The sequence below is a fragment of the Lactuca virosa genome, chromosome 2, assembly GCF_052849685.1.
Source record: "Lactuca virosa cultivar CGN04683 chromosome 2, Lactuca_virosa_CGN04683_v6, whole genome shotgun sequence".
NCBI classification, from domain to species: Eukaryota; Viridiplantae; Streptophyta; class Magnoliopsida; order Asterales; family Asteraceae; genus Lactuca; species Lactuca virosa.
The window spans coordinates 30,152,324-30,168,232 of NC_136427.1; the positions used below are offsets into that span (position 1 = coordinate 30,152,324).

Consider the following 15,909-nt stretch of genomic DNA (forward strand, 5'->3'; position numbering starts at 1 on the left):
TTTAAAATATAAAAGAAGTTCACTTTTTTTTTTTTTTTTTTTTTTTTTTTTTTTTTTTTTTGAAGTTGCGAGCAGAACAAAACCATTAATACGAGTTCCGTTAAATGGGTTTAACAGTAATCAAAACGTTTCAACGTTCCATGTGCCCGATGATAGTATCATAAATCTCCCGTTCACGCTTATATTTCCCTTTATGTAATCCCTTCAAATTCATACATCCGTAATAAACTCCAGAAACAAAAATGTCAGACTACTTACCTTTTGAACTTCAAGTACAAATCATTAAAAGACTTCCAGTTAAGCCAGTTCTTCAATTCAGATCTGTCTCAAAACGATGGAAGGCTTTGATCGACAGTTCTGAGTTTATTGCTGCTCACAGTGTCGGCCATACTCAGCTGAACCGTCTTCTTGTCTGGTATGAAGAGTGGTACCCCCATCAAGATTAGGGACTAGAAAGAAAATTGTTTCATTTGTTGATGATGAGGCTTTAAAGTCAATTTTTGCGAAACAAGACATTGATCCGACTCTTTTTGGGCTTCCTAAACTATACAAGGATTATGGACTTTCTAAACCATACAAGGATTTACGTGTTGTTGGTAGCTCTCAAGGTTTGTTGTGCTTGTACGATTCTTATCGTGATGAGTCTTTAGACAAGTCTGGAATAACGATGGCTGTTCTTTGGAATCCTTCGATTAGAAAGTCAGTTCGCATAGTTGTGCCTGGTGTGTTACATTGGCGATTTCTCCACACTGTTCTTGGTTTTGGTGTATCTCCCATCACTAGTGACCCTACGATTGTGAAAATTACAAATCTTGGCATGGATATGAAAAGTAAGGCTAGCGTGGAAATTGAGGTTTTTACATTGAGCACAGGTATTTGGAGTGTTCCTTCTAGCAAACTTCCTGATAAACCGGTTTCAGTTACATGGAGTCGGGAAGCTATAGATAAGTTCATTTATTGGTTTGGTTACTATCCGCTCGATGACTATAGTGATGGTCTCGGTGAAAATAAGCTGATTATGTCATTTGATATGATTACCCAAGAAATCAGTCTGATAGACTTACCAAATTGTTTTACACATCAGTCCTCATCAAAATTTTCCATTTCTAAGGTAAGGGGTTCTCATGCGCTGGTTGAATACAGTACTACAAACAACGAGAAACAAGACTGTGTTGTGTGGATGATGAATCATGGTGTTCCGGTTTCTTTTACAAAGTTGTTCACTATTAATACGCCATATGCATTAATAAACATTTTGGGATTTATGAAGAGTGGTGGACCAATAATGGAAACCCATGATGAATTTGGAGAACCAACTGCATTTGTTTTCTATGAACCCGGTTCGAAAGACTTCAAGTATACATCATTTTATTCAGATTATGGTTCATTTTTTGTCGACTCTTACATGGAAACCCTACTTTTGCTTGATCAGCCGGATTCTAGTGTTTATCCTATTGTTAACTGAAAACAAGTCGGGCGCTGGATTGACAAAATGTGGAGCAAACAAGCAATACGTTTTGAGTAGACAAGAAAGGTAAAACAAAAATGTAATATGTTTCATGAGGAAGAGGCCAAGCTTCTAAACTAGAAGTAACTGCTTCATTTTTTTTGTACTGTTCGTCAATGCATTATTGTTTGCAACTTAATATATTATAAGTCCTACAATTTAAAAGTTACAAGTTTTTATATGGTTGATATCGACAATTTTTGTTCCGTTTACGTTTAGCTGTTGACACAACATACTTGTTCACATAAAGCTATTTGTGTAGATCACTAGCTAGATGATCCATTTCTAGTGTTGGTTCTCTACTTCTCTTAGGGCTGGCTTTAATTAAGGGGTGCACTTTCAGCATGTGAATAGGGTTTTATGGGGCCCAAAATTTATACGTCTGCTTCATACTCTATGTAAAAGGCCCAAAGTAGAAAAGGATTAGGAAAATTAAATGGATTGCCGAACTAGAGGACCCTTAGCGGGAAACAAGATTGCAAGCGTGTTCCATTCCACAACACGAAATGGTAGCATTAGAGGCATCATCTTTAGCGGCGAAATCAAAACGGACACGTCTAGTGTGGTCGCTAAAGCTTGCAGCACCGCTAAAGGTGGCCCTGCTAGTGCTTCTGTCAGTGGCAATCTGTGTGACATTGTCTATAATCAATTCTGGCCGTTAAATCAATACATAGATCAACGGGTTGTGTTTATTACTTTATTGTCATACGTTTTCAATAGCAGCGATTATGTTGCTGCTAATACTAAGGACATAAATAACCACGAACAATTTTTTCCAATTTCATTTACTCGTCGTTGCTAATTATACCTTATTGTCGCCGCGACGCCGCCAAAAGTTACCCCTTTAGTTCGTCCCCATCCCATGAATCTGTATACGATCCATCTGTTTCTTCTATTTCGATTCTCCGACGATTATGAGTGTTTGACGGCAATTAAAAAGAAAATCAAGTGTTTAAATGACACCACCACCACCCAACTTACCGCATCAACCACAAGGACCACCACCACGCCACTTACCACCAACGATATCATTTCTACCCTCATCGGTGTCCATCACCAACAAGCATCAACTGCGGTCTCCGACAACGAAGACTACCAACACAACCAACATCAGCCACCTCCCAGCTCCGACATGCCTCTTGCCACGGGCTACCACTTCTTTCCGCAATGGGTACTAGTGCTCCCTCTCAGTGACAGTTGCAGTCACAAGCAGCGCAACAAACTCAGGTACTTGTTAAACTTTTATGGACTTTGGTAACTTGGTACTTTACTAATTTGTTAAGACTTTAATGCATTTGTTAGTTTGGTATTTTGTTAAATTGTTAAGGACTTAATTGTTTTGGTAGCTTAATAGTGTGTTAAATTGTTAATAACTTAGATTATTAAGGACTTAATTGATTTAGTAGTTTGATAGTTTGTTAAATTGTTAATGAATTAACTGATTTGGTAGTTTTATAGTTTGTTTAATTGTTAATGGCTTAAATTGTTAAGGACTTAATTGATTTTATAGTTTTATAGTTTGTTAAATTGACAATGACTTAAATTGTTAAGGACTTATTTGATTTGGTAGTTTTATAGTTTGTTAAATTGTTTATTACTTAATGTGTTTATGACTTAATTGTTAAGTAATAATTTGTTTTTCCTTAGTTTGTTATTTTAACTTATATACTTACTTTGTAGGCGAATCTTAATGCTTCTACAAAATCTAACGTTTATAGCGGCATTAAGAGATATTATGTAAGTCCTCAAAATGCTTGTGTATCAATCAGATCCGTTTGATGGTGCGGAATCCCAATCAAACGGATGATGTCAGATCAAATAGAAGAGAATGAGAAGAAGAAGACGATGAATCTTTTGATATGAATGAAGATCCAGATACAAGATTCACACACACTAACACACTAAAACTCATCTCTCTCTCCCATGACCGTACACTCTCTTCTGTTCATCAATCTATTTCTCACACCCCTCACCCATATATATACTTGGGGAATATGGGCCATAAATGGGTTTACGGTCGTAAATGGGTTTACGGCCGTAAACACCCATTGGGCCGTAAACAGGGTTTACGGCCGTAAACCTGTTTACGGCCGTAAACACCCACCTGGCCGTAAACCTGACCGTAAACTCATAAAATATTACATAAAAATACAATTTCTCAGAAAAGAAAAGTATAAACCATAATTTTGACCCATCTCCCCCTATTTTTGCAGGCTCTGATACCAATTGTAAGTCCTCAAAATGCTTGTGTATCAATCAGATCCGTTTGACGGTGCGGAATCCCAATCAAACGGATGATGTTAGATAAAATAGAACAGAAGAAGAATAAGAATATGACGAATCTATGTATGAATTGATTAGAATGAAGATCCAGATACAAAAGATTCACACACACAAAACTTCTCTCTAGTTTCTCTCTCTAGAACACCTTGGGTTTCACACACTTAAGCTCCTCTATTCTCTGTTTATCAATCTGTTCCTCACACCCCTAACACCTATATATATACTTGGGGAATATGGGCCATAAATGGGTTTACGGCCGTAAATGGGTTTACGGCCGTAAACACCCATTGGGCCGTAAACCTGTTTACGGCCGTAAACACCCACCTGGCCGTAAACCTGACCGTAAACTCATAAAATATTACATAAAAATACAATTGCTCAGAAAAGCAAAGTATAAACCATAATTTTGACCCAACAATCTCCCCCTTGGTTTATAACTTTCTTTTCTTAATTGACCCAACAAGCTCCCCCTAAAAAGTAGCTGGCTTTTCTTGTTAATCTTCATTGGGAGCTTGGCTTCAGCATTAATCTTCAAATTCTTCACAGCTTCAAGATGAACTTGATGAATCTTCAATGAATGACTTCATCTTGAGCATTTGGGCTTTTCTTTGGAATTTGACATTGAACGCACATTGGGTGAGGAGGCTTGATGTACTGATTCTTGAAAGATAGCGCTTTCAGCTTGAGAATCTTCAGAGAGAACATCAGAGAGAACAAATCTTCTGGATCACTTCAGCAGGTTTAAGATAGCAGCAGACTGATTGAGGAGGCTTCAACGCAATCCGTCACATAATCTTCAATTTCAGCTTCACCTTGCTTCTGGGGTTGAAAGATTGAATGTCGAAAGAATAATCTTCATTTCTTACTCCTTCGAATGAGAATTCTTCGATGATCACAGATGAAGCCTTGGCTCAGAAATCTTCGACACAAACTCCATGAGTTTCATCTTCACCTGAATTCACTTTTCAAGACAAAACAAAACTAAAAGAAAAATTAGCATACAATATTTTTGGATTTTTCATATTTTCTGAAAAAGAAATAAAACAGAAATAACACTATTTTTGGATTTTTAATTTTCTGATTTTTGTTTGGTTTTTAAATTTTTTTTAATTCTCCCCTGATATTTAAATTAAAAGAAAACTATGAACAAATTTAACAAAAATAAAATGATATCTAACTTTAAGAGTGATTTGGGATCAAAGTTTTTAGACAGCCTTTATCCGTTTATCAGTACCTCTCCCTTCATGAATAGATCTAGTCAATCACCGTTATTGTGGTCCAATTAAACACGACAGATTGTGACAAAATTAGGACATACTATAAGTGACAAGATTATATTATCCTAAGTTCCTAGATAATATTCCCTAAGGACCATTCAGCTGACGACGACCAAAGATATTGTTGTCCACCTAAATTGAGCAACGAGATCTACAGACAACCTAGTGATTGTTCAATTTTAAATGTACTAGAACATGTTTCCCGCTTCCTGACATACCCCAATAATCAGGAACTTCCAAAGTACTCTTTACTTTAGGTGAGCAGACAATTATTATGAGAGAAGTCAGATTTAGAATGCATATGATATACACCCAGGTCGGATCTCTTCCAATCATGCAGAGGGTGAAACATATGACTAACTGAATTTTTAGAGGGATTGAGAAGTAGAATGGTGCATATGCTGTGTACCAGGTCGGATGTATTTCAATCACGCAAAGGAGACATCATATGACTAACAGACAGGAAGAATTGCATAGATAGAAGATGCAGAGAAATAGAATTGCATATGTTGCAGTCCAGGTCGAAATATATTTCAATCACGTAGAGGAGGCAACATATGACTAACAGAAAAAAAGCAAGAAAATAATTTCTTATAAACCTACTTTATCGGAATTCCCCAGTCGCCCCATCAATACCGGAATTGAGGACTAAGTCCGTACATCGAGGAAGAGTTAAACCACGGTTCTAGATACAAATTATTTTAGTGTGACCGGTGGATTATCATGTATATCTCCCTGCTCAACCTATCTGAGCGTCGTATTGTCAGGCTAAATGGATCTATCTAGGTCAAGATTTTTCAAGTCTCTAGATTCCTTAAGTTCATTAATTCCTAGTCAAGTCCATTTTAATCTTTCGTGCCTACCAGCGCATCGAACACAGAGCCTAGACAATTCAGATTCATTCCCTTACACAGATTCAGATTGCCTGTTATCACATGATTATATAACTTCCCATCACATCACCTGCAAGCACATTTCATTAACACCGTATTTTTGGATTTTCTGATTTTCTAATGTTTTTGGATTTTTTTTTTAATATTCTTAATTTTGTTTTGTTTTTATTTCTCCTCGTAAATTTGTGCATAGAGGAGAAACGAAAGTAAATGCGCAAATTTAAACTATCCTAAAACAAAAATTAGTCTTTAAAGCGAATCAGCTTAAGAAAAACTCAGGAGTATAGAGAAGAAAACTCAAACCGTAAGTCACCGATTGAATTTGCATCCAAAAGGTCTGAGAACAGCACGCGTAATCTCAGAACAGATCCGAAAATTCTTCATGTCATTAAGCACTAACCCCGTTTGTGATCTCTTCCTTTCTTCCTTTCCCGCAAATGACACATACTCCCAAACAAAGTTATGAATGTTGTACAGTTGAGAGAAGTCCCCTATCATGTGCCAGGAACAGCCACTACCAACAAACCGAAGTCTGATGATATGCCTCCATAGCTGCTCCGACACAGAGCGGGATTAGTTGGTCTTTGGAACCCAGTCCATTTTGAAATTAGGTTGACCTATTTCATCCTTGCATGGTACTCTCTCCCATGACATATCTTGTTTATTACAAACAGAAGATGAAGAAATATTAGAATCGTTAGAAGATTTGGGAGAGTGAGCCTTTGGAACCCATTTGTAGTTGGGTTTAACCCATTTCTTTTTCGATCTGATGGGTGGCTCAGTACTTGCTTTTGATCTTGATGTCGGCCGTTGAGATGACTTTGACCTAATCGGTCTTTGTTTCACTGGAGCATCTCTTGGATTGGGCTTCTTGGCCGACATTCCCTTCTTGCCCGTGGGATTCGGATTCTTGGCCTTGTGGGTTTGAATCTTGGCCTTCTGCGCGTTCTAGTCATCATGGTCTGAACGTGACCTCGAGGGGTTTATTTTGGAGTATCTCCCTCTTGGTGCGTTCTGCCACCCTTGTGCATAGTAGGGAACGTATGCGCGATTAGGACAATTTCTGGCAATGTGTCCTGGTGTTCCACAGTGAAAGCAAGTCTTTTTCTTCACTGTGAAGTTGTTTCTTCCTGCCCCTGGTGGCGTGTCCTTGCCTTGTCTCTGATTTTTCCCACATGCACACTTACAACAGGCACTCTGTTTCACTGGAATTGGTGGCCTGTATTTCTCAACAGCAGGTTGATCAGAAGCAGCTGAGTTCGAAGCAACAGATTCAGAGCTCAAGGAGATGTTGGTTTGTTCAATGGTGTTCTCCTTGTTCTCATCCTCTGCTATTTTACCTTCACATGAAGTAGATGTGCTAGAAACAGGAACATCAATATTTTCAAACAAATAATAAAATTTGTCAAAAAAATTCAACTCAACATGATCCGATGCAGAAGCATCACAAGATGTATCATCAATTTTAACATCAGAAACAATAGAGTTTTCATTCGAAACAGAAACATCAGGTTCAGACTCAGTTTTGTTATCAGAAACAGATCCTTCAACTTCGTGCTTTGACTGATCTAAGGATTGATCTGCAGGGGAAGTAGAAAGGTTAGTACTTTCAACAGTAATAAATCCTCCTGAAACAAAACCAGATGGCTTGCCATACACCATGAAATGTTCGTTGGCAATCTCATCTTTAGACAAGGGTTGATACTTATATGTGTGATTATAAGGAGGAGGTACACTATCGTATCCTAAACCCTTCAGCTGGTTTCGTTTGAACTGCATACAATGATCAATCATGTTGGCAACTACCTCGCTTGATCCATCAAATTTTGTAAAATCAAAATTTGCAGTATCAAATTGTCTCTTTAATGTATCAAGCTCAGTAATTAACTTATCATTCTGTCTCTTAATATAATCATAAAGTTCACATTTTTCACTGTATTCTGTCTGAATTCTCTTAAAGTCCTTTATTTTTGTCCCTAACTGATCCTTTAGGGGTTTCTGTCCTTTCCTGAGTTGATATCCTTCATATCTCAGGTCCTCAACTTCTCTTTTTAATAAATCAATTTGTTCCTGAAGAAATTTAATCGTAGTTTTACAAGATGGATTACATGAAACTTCATTGACTGGAACGTTTGACGAACTCATCATTTTTTTTTAAATATGCCCTTTGACTAAAAACTCAAAAGTCAAATTTAAAAAGTCAAACTCAAAAGTCAAACTTGAAAAATCAAACTTAAAGTCAAACCGAAAAGCTAAATTTGAAAATTTAAAAGTTAAACGAAAAAGTCAAAGTTTAAAGTCAAAGGTCAAATTTTAAAAGCCAAAGTCAAAATTTTAAGTAAAAAGTCAAAAATTAAAAACTAAAATTTTTGGTTGAAAATGGAATTTAAAATAAAAAGGATATTGATTTTAGGGTTAAAAGTGTCAAATTTTCGAAATTAGATGCGAAAGGGAGTGTTTTTGAATTAAATTCGGGAGTGTTCTACCATCTAGCATGCTAGATCAGCTGGTAAGACGCGTGAAGAAATGAATCAGAGGTCCCGAGTTCGAACCCCGACACCTCCAAATTCGCTTCCTATTTTTTAGATGCGAAGGCGAGGCTGCTGCTTGCGATGACGAGGTGCGAGGCGGGAGACCGAGGCTCCTGAACGAGGCGAGGTGTGAAGCGATGCGAGGTGCGAAGACCGACGACGCGATGCGAGGACCTGGTGCGAACCGGAAACTGCTGTTGACCGTAAACCCGAGCCGTACACGTGCGAGCCGTAAACTCCGAGGCCTCGGACCGTAAACCGTTTCCGTCCGTAATCTCAGACCGCAAACTCCGGGGCCGTAAACTCAGGCCGTAAACTCCGAGGCCGTAATCTCGGACCGTAAACTCCGAGGCCGTAAACCTCGGAAACCCTAGCTGCTGACCGTAAACGCCGCCACCCCCTCGCTGGTTACGACCAAAAACATCGTTTTTTCGACTTTGAAGCTCCAAAACTCGATCAAAAACCCCTTTTTATCAAAAACACGAAGAACAACCCCCCCCCCCCCTAATTTTCAGAGATCCATCGAAAAACGTAGAAATCTTTCAAAAATAAGATCAAATAAGCTCCAGATCTGACAAAATTGACTGATACAACCAAGCTCTGATACCAATTGTAAGTCCCCAAACTGCTTGTGTATCAATCAGATCCGTTTGATGGTGCGGAATCCCAATCAAACGGATGATGTCAGATCAAATAGAAGAGAATGAGAAGAAGAATATGATGAATCTATGTATGATTTGATTAGAATGAAGATCCAGATACAAAAGATTCACACACACAAAACTTCTCTCTAGTTTTTCTCTCTAGAACACCTTGGGTTTCACACACTTAAGCTCTCCTTCTCTGTTCATCAATCTATTCCTCACACCCCTCACCCCTTTATATATACATGAGAAACATGGGCCGTAAATGGGTTTACAGCCGTAAACCTGTTTACGGCCGTAAACACTGACCGTAAACACATATATTAAACAGTGAGTTGTTTACGGTCCTAGACATAAAAATACATTTTCCTAGAAAAGCAAAGTTTAAACCATATTTTTGACCCAACAATCTCCCCCTTGGTTTATAGCTTTCTTTTCTTAATTGACCCAACAAGCTCCCCCTAAAAAGTAGCTGGCTTTTCTTGTTAATCTTCATTGGGAACTTTGGCTTCAGCTTTAATCTTCGATATCTTCATGACATCAAGATGAACATATGAATCTTCAATGAATGACTTCATCTTGAGCAGTTGGGCATTTCTTCAAGAATTTGGCTTTGAACGCACGTTGGGTGAGGAGGCTTGATGTATTGATTCTTGAAAGATAGCGCTTTCAGCTTGAGAATCTTCAGAGAGAACATCAGAGAGAACAAATCTTCTGGATCACTTCAGCAGGTTCAAGATAGCATCATACTGATTGAGGAGGCTTCAATGCAATCAAATTTAGGGGGAGAAATAAAAACAAAACAAAAATTAGAATATTTAAAAAAAATAAATAAAAAATAAAAAAAAATCCAAAAACATTAGAAAATCAAAAAATCCAAAAATATGGTGTTAATGAAATGTGATTGAGGAGATGTTTTAGGAAGTGATATAATCATGTGATAACAGACAATCTGAATCTGTGTAAGGGAATGAATCTGAATTGTCTAGGCTCTGTGTTCGATGCGCTGGTAGGCACGAGAGATTAAAATGGACTTGACTAGGCATTAATGAACTTAAGGAATCTAGAGACTTGAAAAATCTTGACCTAGATAGATCCATTTAGCCTGACAATAAGACGCTCAGATAGGTTGAGCAGGGAGATATACATGATAATCCATCGGTCACACTAAAATAATTTGTATCTAGAACCGTGGTTTAACTCTTCCTCGATGTACTGACTTTATACTTAATTCCGGTATTGACGGGGCGACTGGGGAATTCCGATAAAGTAGGTATGTAGGAAATTATTTTCTTGCTTTCTTTCTGTTAGTCATATGTTGCCTCCTGTGCGTGATTGAAATACATCCGACCTGGACTGCAACATATGCAATTCTATTTCTCTGCATCTTCTATCTATGCAATTCTTCCTGCCTGTTAGCCATATGCTGTCTCCTTTGCGTGATTAACCATCCGACCTGGTACACAGTATATGCACCATTCTACTTCTCAATCCCTCTAAATCTGGTTAGTCATATGTTTCACCCTCTGTGAGATTGGAAGAGATCCGACCTGGGTGTATAGCATATGCACTCTAAATCTGACTTCTCTCATAATAATTGTCTTCTCACCTAAAGTAAGGAGTACTTTGAAAGTTCCTGATTATTGGGGTATGTCAGGAAGTGGGAAACACGTTCTAGTACATTTAAAAATTGAACAATCACTAGGTTGTATGTAGATCTCGCTGCTCAATTTAGGTGGACAACAATATCTTTGGTCTTCGTCAGCTGAATGGTCCTTAAGGAATATTATTTAGGAACTTAGGATCACATTGTCTTGTCACTTATAGTATGTCCTAATTTTGTCGCAATCTCTCGTGTTTAAGTGGACCACAATACCGGCGATTGACCATATCTATTCATGAAGGGAGAGGTACTGATAAACGGATAAAGGCTGTCTAAAAACTTTGATCCCAAATCACTCTTAAAGTTAGATATCATTTTATTTTTGTTAAATTTGTTCATAGTTTACTTCTAATTTAAATATAAGGGGGAGAATTAAAAAAAATTCAAAAATCAAACAAAAATCAGAAAATTCAAAAATCAAACAAAAATCAGAAAATTAAAAATCCAAAAATAGTGTTATTTCTGTTTTTATTTTTCTGTTTAAAAAAAAATTGTTTCTGTTTATATTTTTTTCAGAAAATATGAAAAACGCAAAAATATTGTGTGCTAAATTTTCTTTTAGTTTTGTTTTGTCTTGAAAAGTGAATTCAGGTGAAGATGAAACTCATGAAGTTTGTGTCGAAGATTTCTGAGCCGAGGCTTCATCTGTGATCATCGAAGAATTCTCATTCGAAGGAGCAAGAAATTAAGATTATTCTTTCGACATTCAATCTTTCAAGTCCAGAAGCAAGGTGAAGCTGACTTGAATATTATGTGACAGATTGCATTGAAGCCTCCTCAATCAGTCTGCTGCTATCTTGAACCTGCTGAAGTGATCCAAAAGATTTGTTCTCTCTGATGTTCTGTCTGAAGATTCTCAAGCTGAAAGCGCTATCTTTCAAGAATCTGTACAAGAAGTCTCCTCACCCAATGTGCGTTCAATGTCAAATCTTGAAGAAATGCCCAACTGCTCAAGATGAAATCATTTATTGAAGATTCATCATGTTCATCTTGAAGCTATGAAGAAATTGATGATAAATGCTGAAGCTAAGCTCCCAATGAAGATTATCAAGAAAAGCCAGCTACCTTTTTAGGAGGAGATTGTTGGGTCAATTAAGAAAAGAAAGCTATAAACCAAGGGGGAGATTGTTGGGTCAAAATATTGATTTATAATTTACTTTTCTAGGCATTAATAGTTTTTGGTCGTGTAATATTTTTTTCAGTTGTATTTACGGCCCAATGGGTGTTTACGGCCGTAAACAGGTTTACGGCCGTAAACCCATTTACGACCCATGTTTCTCATGTATATATATAGGGGTGAGGAGTGTGAGGAACAGATTGATGAACAGAAAAGGAGTGTATGGACGAGAGAAGATAGAATAGAGGAGCTTAAGAGTGTGTATTTGAAGGTGTTCTAGAGAGAAGGAGAAGAAGAAGATGATGAATCTTGTATGTATTGATATGAATGAAGATCCGGATACAAGATTCACACACACTAACACACTAAAACTCCTCTCTCTCTCTCTCTTGACCGTACACTCTCTTCTGTTCATCAATCTATTCCTCACACCCCTCACCCATATATATACTTGGGGAATATAGGCTATAAATGGGTTTACGGCCGTAAATGGGTTTACGGCCGTAAACACCCATTGGGCCGTAAACAGGGTTTACGGCCGTAAACCTGTTTACGGCCGCAAACACCCACCTGGCCGTAAACCTGACCGTAAACTCATAAAATATTACATAAAAATACAATTTCTCAGAAAAGCAAAGTATAAACCATAATTTTGACCCAACAATCTCCCCCTTGGTTTATAGCTTTCTTTTCTTAATTGACCCAACAAGCTCCCCCTAAAAAGTAGCTGGCTTTTCTTGTCAATCTTCATCGAGAGCTTGGCTTCAACATTAATCTTCAAATTCTTCACAACTTCAAGATGAACTTGATGAATCTTTAATGAATGACTTCATCTTGAGCAGTTGGGCTTTTCTTCAGAATTTGACATTGAACGCACATTGGGTGAGGAGGCTTCTTGTACTGATTCTTGAAAGATAGCGCTTTCAGCTTGAGAATCTTCAGAGAGAACATCAGAGAGAACAAATCTTCTGGATCACTTCAGCGGGTACAAAGATAGCAGCAGACTGATTGAGGAGGCTTCAATGCAATCCGTCACATAATCTTCAAGTGCAGCTTCACCTTGCTTCTGGGGTTGAAAGATTGAATGTGGAAAGAATTATCTTCATTTCTTGCTCCTTCGAATGAGAATTCTTCGATGATCACGGATGAAGCCTTGGCTCAGAAATCTTCGACACAAACTCCATGAGTTTCATCTTCACCTGAATTCACTATTCAAGTCAAAACAAAACTAAAAGAAAATTTTAGCACACAATATTTTTGGATTTTTCATATTTTCTGAAAAAGAAATAAAACAGAAATAACACTATTTTTTGATTTTTAATTTTCTGATTTTTGTTTGGTTTTTAAAATTTTTAATTCTCCCCTAATATTTAAATTAGAAGAAACTATGAAAAAATTTAACAAAAATAAAATGATATCTAACTTTAAGAGTGATTTGGGATCAAAGTTTTTAGACAACCTTTATCCGTTTATCAGTACCTCTCCCTTCATGAATAGATCTGGTCAATCGCCGGTATTGTGGTCCACTTAAACACGAGAGATTGTGACAATATTAGGACATACTATAAGTTGACAAGACAATGTGATCCTAAGTTCCTAGATAATATTCTTTAAGGACCATTCAGCTGACGACGACCAAAGATATTGTTGTCCACCTAAATTGAGCAGCGAGATCTAAAGACAACCTAGTGATTGTTCAATTTTAAATGTATTAGAACAGGTTTCCCGCTTCCTGACATACCCCAATAATCAGGAACTTCCAAAGTACTCCTTACTTTAGGTGAGCAGACAATTATTATGAGAGAAGTTAGATTTAGAATGCATATGATATACACCCAGGTCGGATCTCTTCCAATCACGCAGAGGGTGAAACATATGACTAACTGAAGTTTTAGAGGGATTGAGAAGTAGAATGGTGCATATGATGTGTACCAGGTCGGATGTAGTTCAATCACGCAAAGGAGACATCATATGACTAACAGACAGGAAGAATTGCATAGATAGAAGATGCAGAGAAATAGAATTGCATATGTTGCAGTCCAGGTCGGATGTATTTCAATCACGCAGAGGAGGCAACATATGAGTAACAGATAGAAAGAAAGAAAATAATCTTCTAGAGACCTAATTTATCGGAATTCCCCAGTCACCCCATCAATACCGGAATTAAGGACAAAGTCTGTACATCGAGTAAGAGTTAAACCACGGTTCTAGATACAGATTATTTTAGTGTGACTGGTGGATTATCATGTATATCTCCCTGGTCAACCTATCTGAGCGTCGTATTGTCAGGCTAAATGGATCTATCTAGGTCAAGATTTTTCAAGTCTTTAGATTCCTTAAGTTCATCAATGCTTAGTCAAGTCCATTTTAAATCTTTCGTGCATACCACCGCATCGAACACAGAGCCTAGACAATTCAGATTCAGTCGCCTACGCAGATTCAGATTGCCTGTTATCACATGATTATATCACTTCCCAAAACATGTCCCTCAAGCACATTTCATTAACACCATATTTTTGGATTTTCTAATTTTCTAATGTTTTTGGATATTTTAAAATTTTCTAATTTTTTTGGTTTTGATTTTAGTTCTCCCCCTAATTTTCAGAGATCTATCCAAAAACGTAAAAATCTTTCAAAAATAAGATCAAATAAGTTCCGGATCTGACAAAAATGACTGATACAATCCAAGCTCTGATACCAATTGTAAGTCCCTAATCTGCTTGTGTATCAATCAGATCCGTTTGATGGTGCGGAATCCCAATCAAACGGATGATGTCAGATAAAATAGAATAGAAGAAGAAGAAGAAGAATATGATGAATCTATGTATGAATTGATTAGAATGAAGATCCAGATACAAAAGATTCACACACACAAAACTTCTCTCTAGTTTCTCTCTATAGAACATCTTGGGTTTCACACACTTAAGCTCCTCTATTCTCCATTCATCAATATGTTCCTCACACCCCTAACACCTATATATATACTTGGGGAATATGGGCCATAAATGGGTCTACGGCCGTAAACACCCATTGGGCCGTAAACACCCACATGGTCGTAAACCTGACCGTAAACTCATAAAATATTATATAAAAATACAATTGCTCAGAAAAGCAAAGTATAAACCATAATTTTGACCCAACATGTTATTCGATCATTTAGTAGCTAAGTCAACCAAAACAATGAGATGAGCGACGGGGAAGACGACGATGAAGACGACTAGTAACCTTTGTTTTGTGTTATTGGTGATGTTATTATGTAAGATGTTATTGTGTAATAAATTAAAATATAAAATGGTAAGATTAGGAATTATGGATTACATCGTTTATGCAATGTAATATCTTTTGTTTTATGTTATTCAATCGGTTATGTAATGCAATTTTCTAGATTAGTATTTTGTATTTTTATTATTTCTGCATTTGTATAATATAAATTACATAAAATACAAATTTCAAATTAAAAAAAAAAGAAGCATTGGTAGTGACTTCAATAGCAACGATGAGAAATCCGACAACGGTTGTTAGAACAAAAAATGAATTAATCTATAGATTCAAGAACATGAATAAGAATCAAACGCAAAGAATGAAGATCAAATTCGTGCTTAATGATTATAATATATGCCTTAGAAGAGCTCGATAAAGAACTGCTACTGTAAAGGCACGATAGGGTTACAATGTGATTCTTTCAAAACACTGTGCATGCATGCAGTATCTATAGTCAAACCCTAATCATTAAAACATCGGGTGGACAGGCCCAAACCATTACACAAAATGGACTATACACAATATATACAATTGATGCAATCCATAATAACCCAACAATCTCCCCCTTTGTGTCAATTATGGAAGGAGACTCTTCACGGTTGTGTTCGTTTCTGAGTCTTGAAGAGCTTGGGCATAAGACTAAGCAGAGTATTGCGAACTGCTATATACCATCTGATCATATCCGAATAGCACTTCTTCGCAGCGTCATCATTCGCTTTACAATTCCCAATGA

The 15,909-nt window shown here is 37.1% G+C and overlaps 1 protein-coding gene across 1 annotated transcript; it reads left to right on the plus strand.

The window, feature by feature from the left end:
* Positions 1 to 242: 242 nt before the first annotated feature.
* LOC145157338 (putative F-box protein At1g47790) lies at positions 243 to 1,465 on the plus strand. Its single transcript, XM_079076395.1, has 2 exons — positions 243 to 410; positions 494 to 1,465. Exons 1-2 carry the CDS (start codon positions 243 to 245, stop codon positions 1,463 to 1,465), a joined length of 1,140 nt encoding a protein of 379 aa, XP_078932521.1.
* The last annotated feature ends 14,444 nt before the right edge of the window (positions 1,466 to 15,909 follow it).

What these genes read in the sequence shown, in the direction of transcription:
- LOC145157338 (XM_079076395.1), top strand. Translation starts at nt 243, where the DNA reads ATGTCAGACTACTTACCTTTTGAACTTCAAGTACAAATCATTAAAAGA. An exon ending in CTCAGCTGAACCGTCTTCTT is followed by an intron (nt 411 to 493) that starts GTCTGGTATGAA and finishes GAGGCTTTAAAG; the next exon opens with TCAATTTTTGCGAAACAAGA.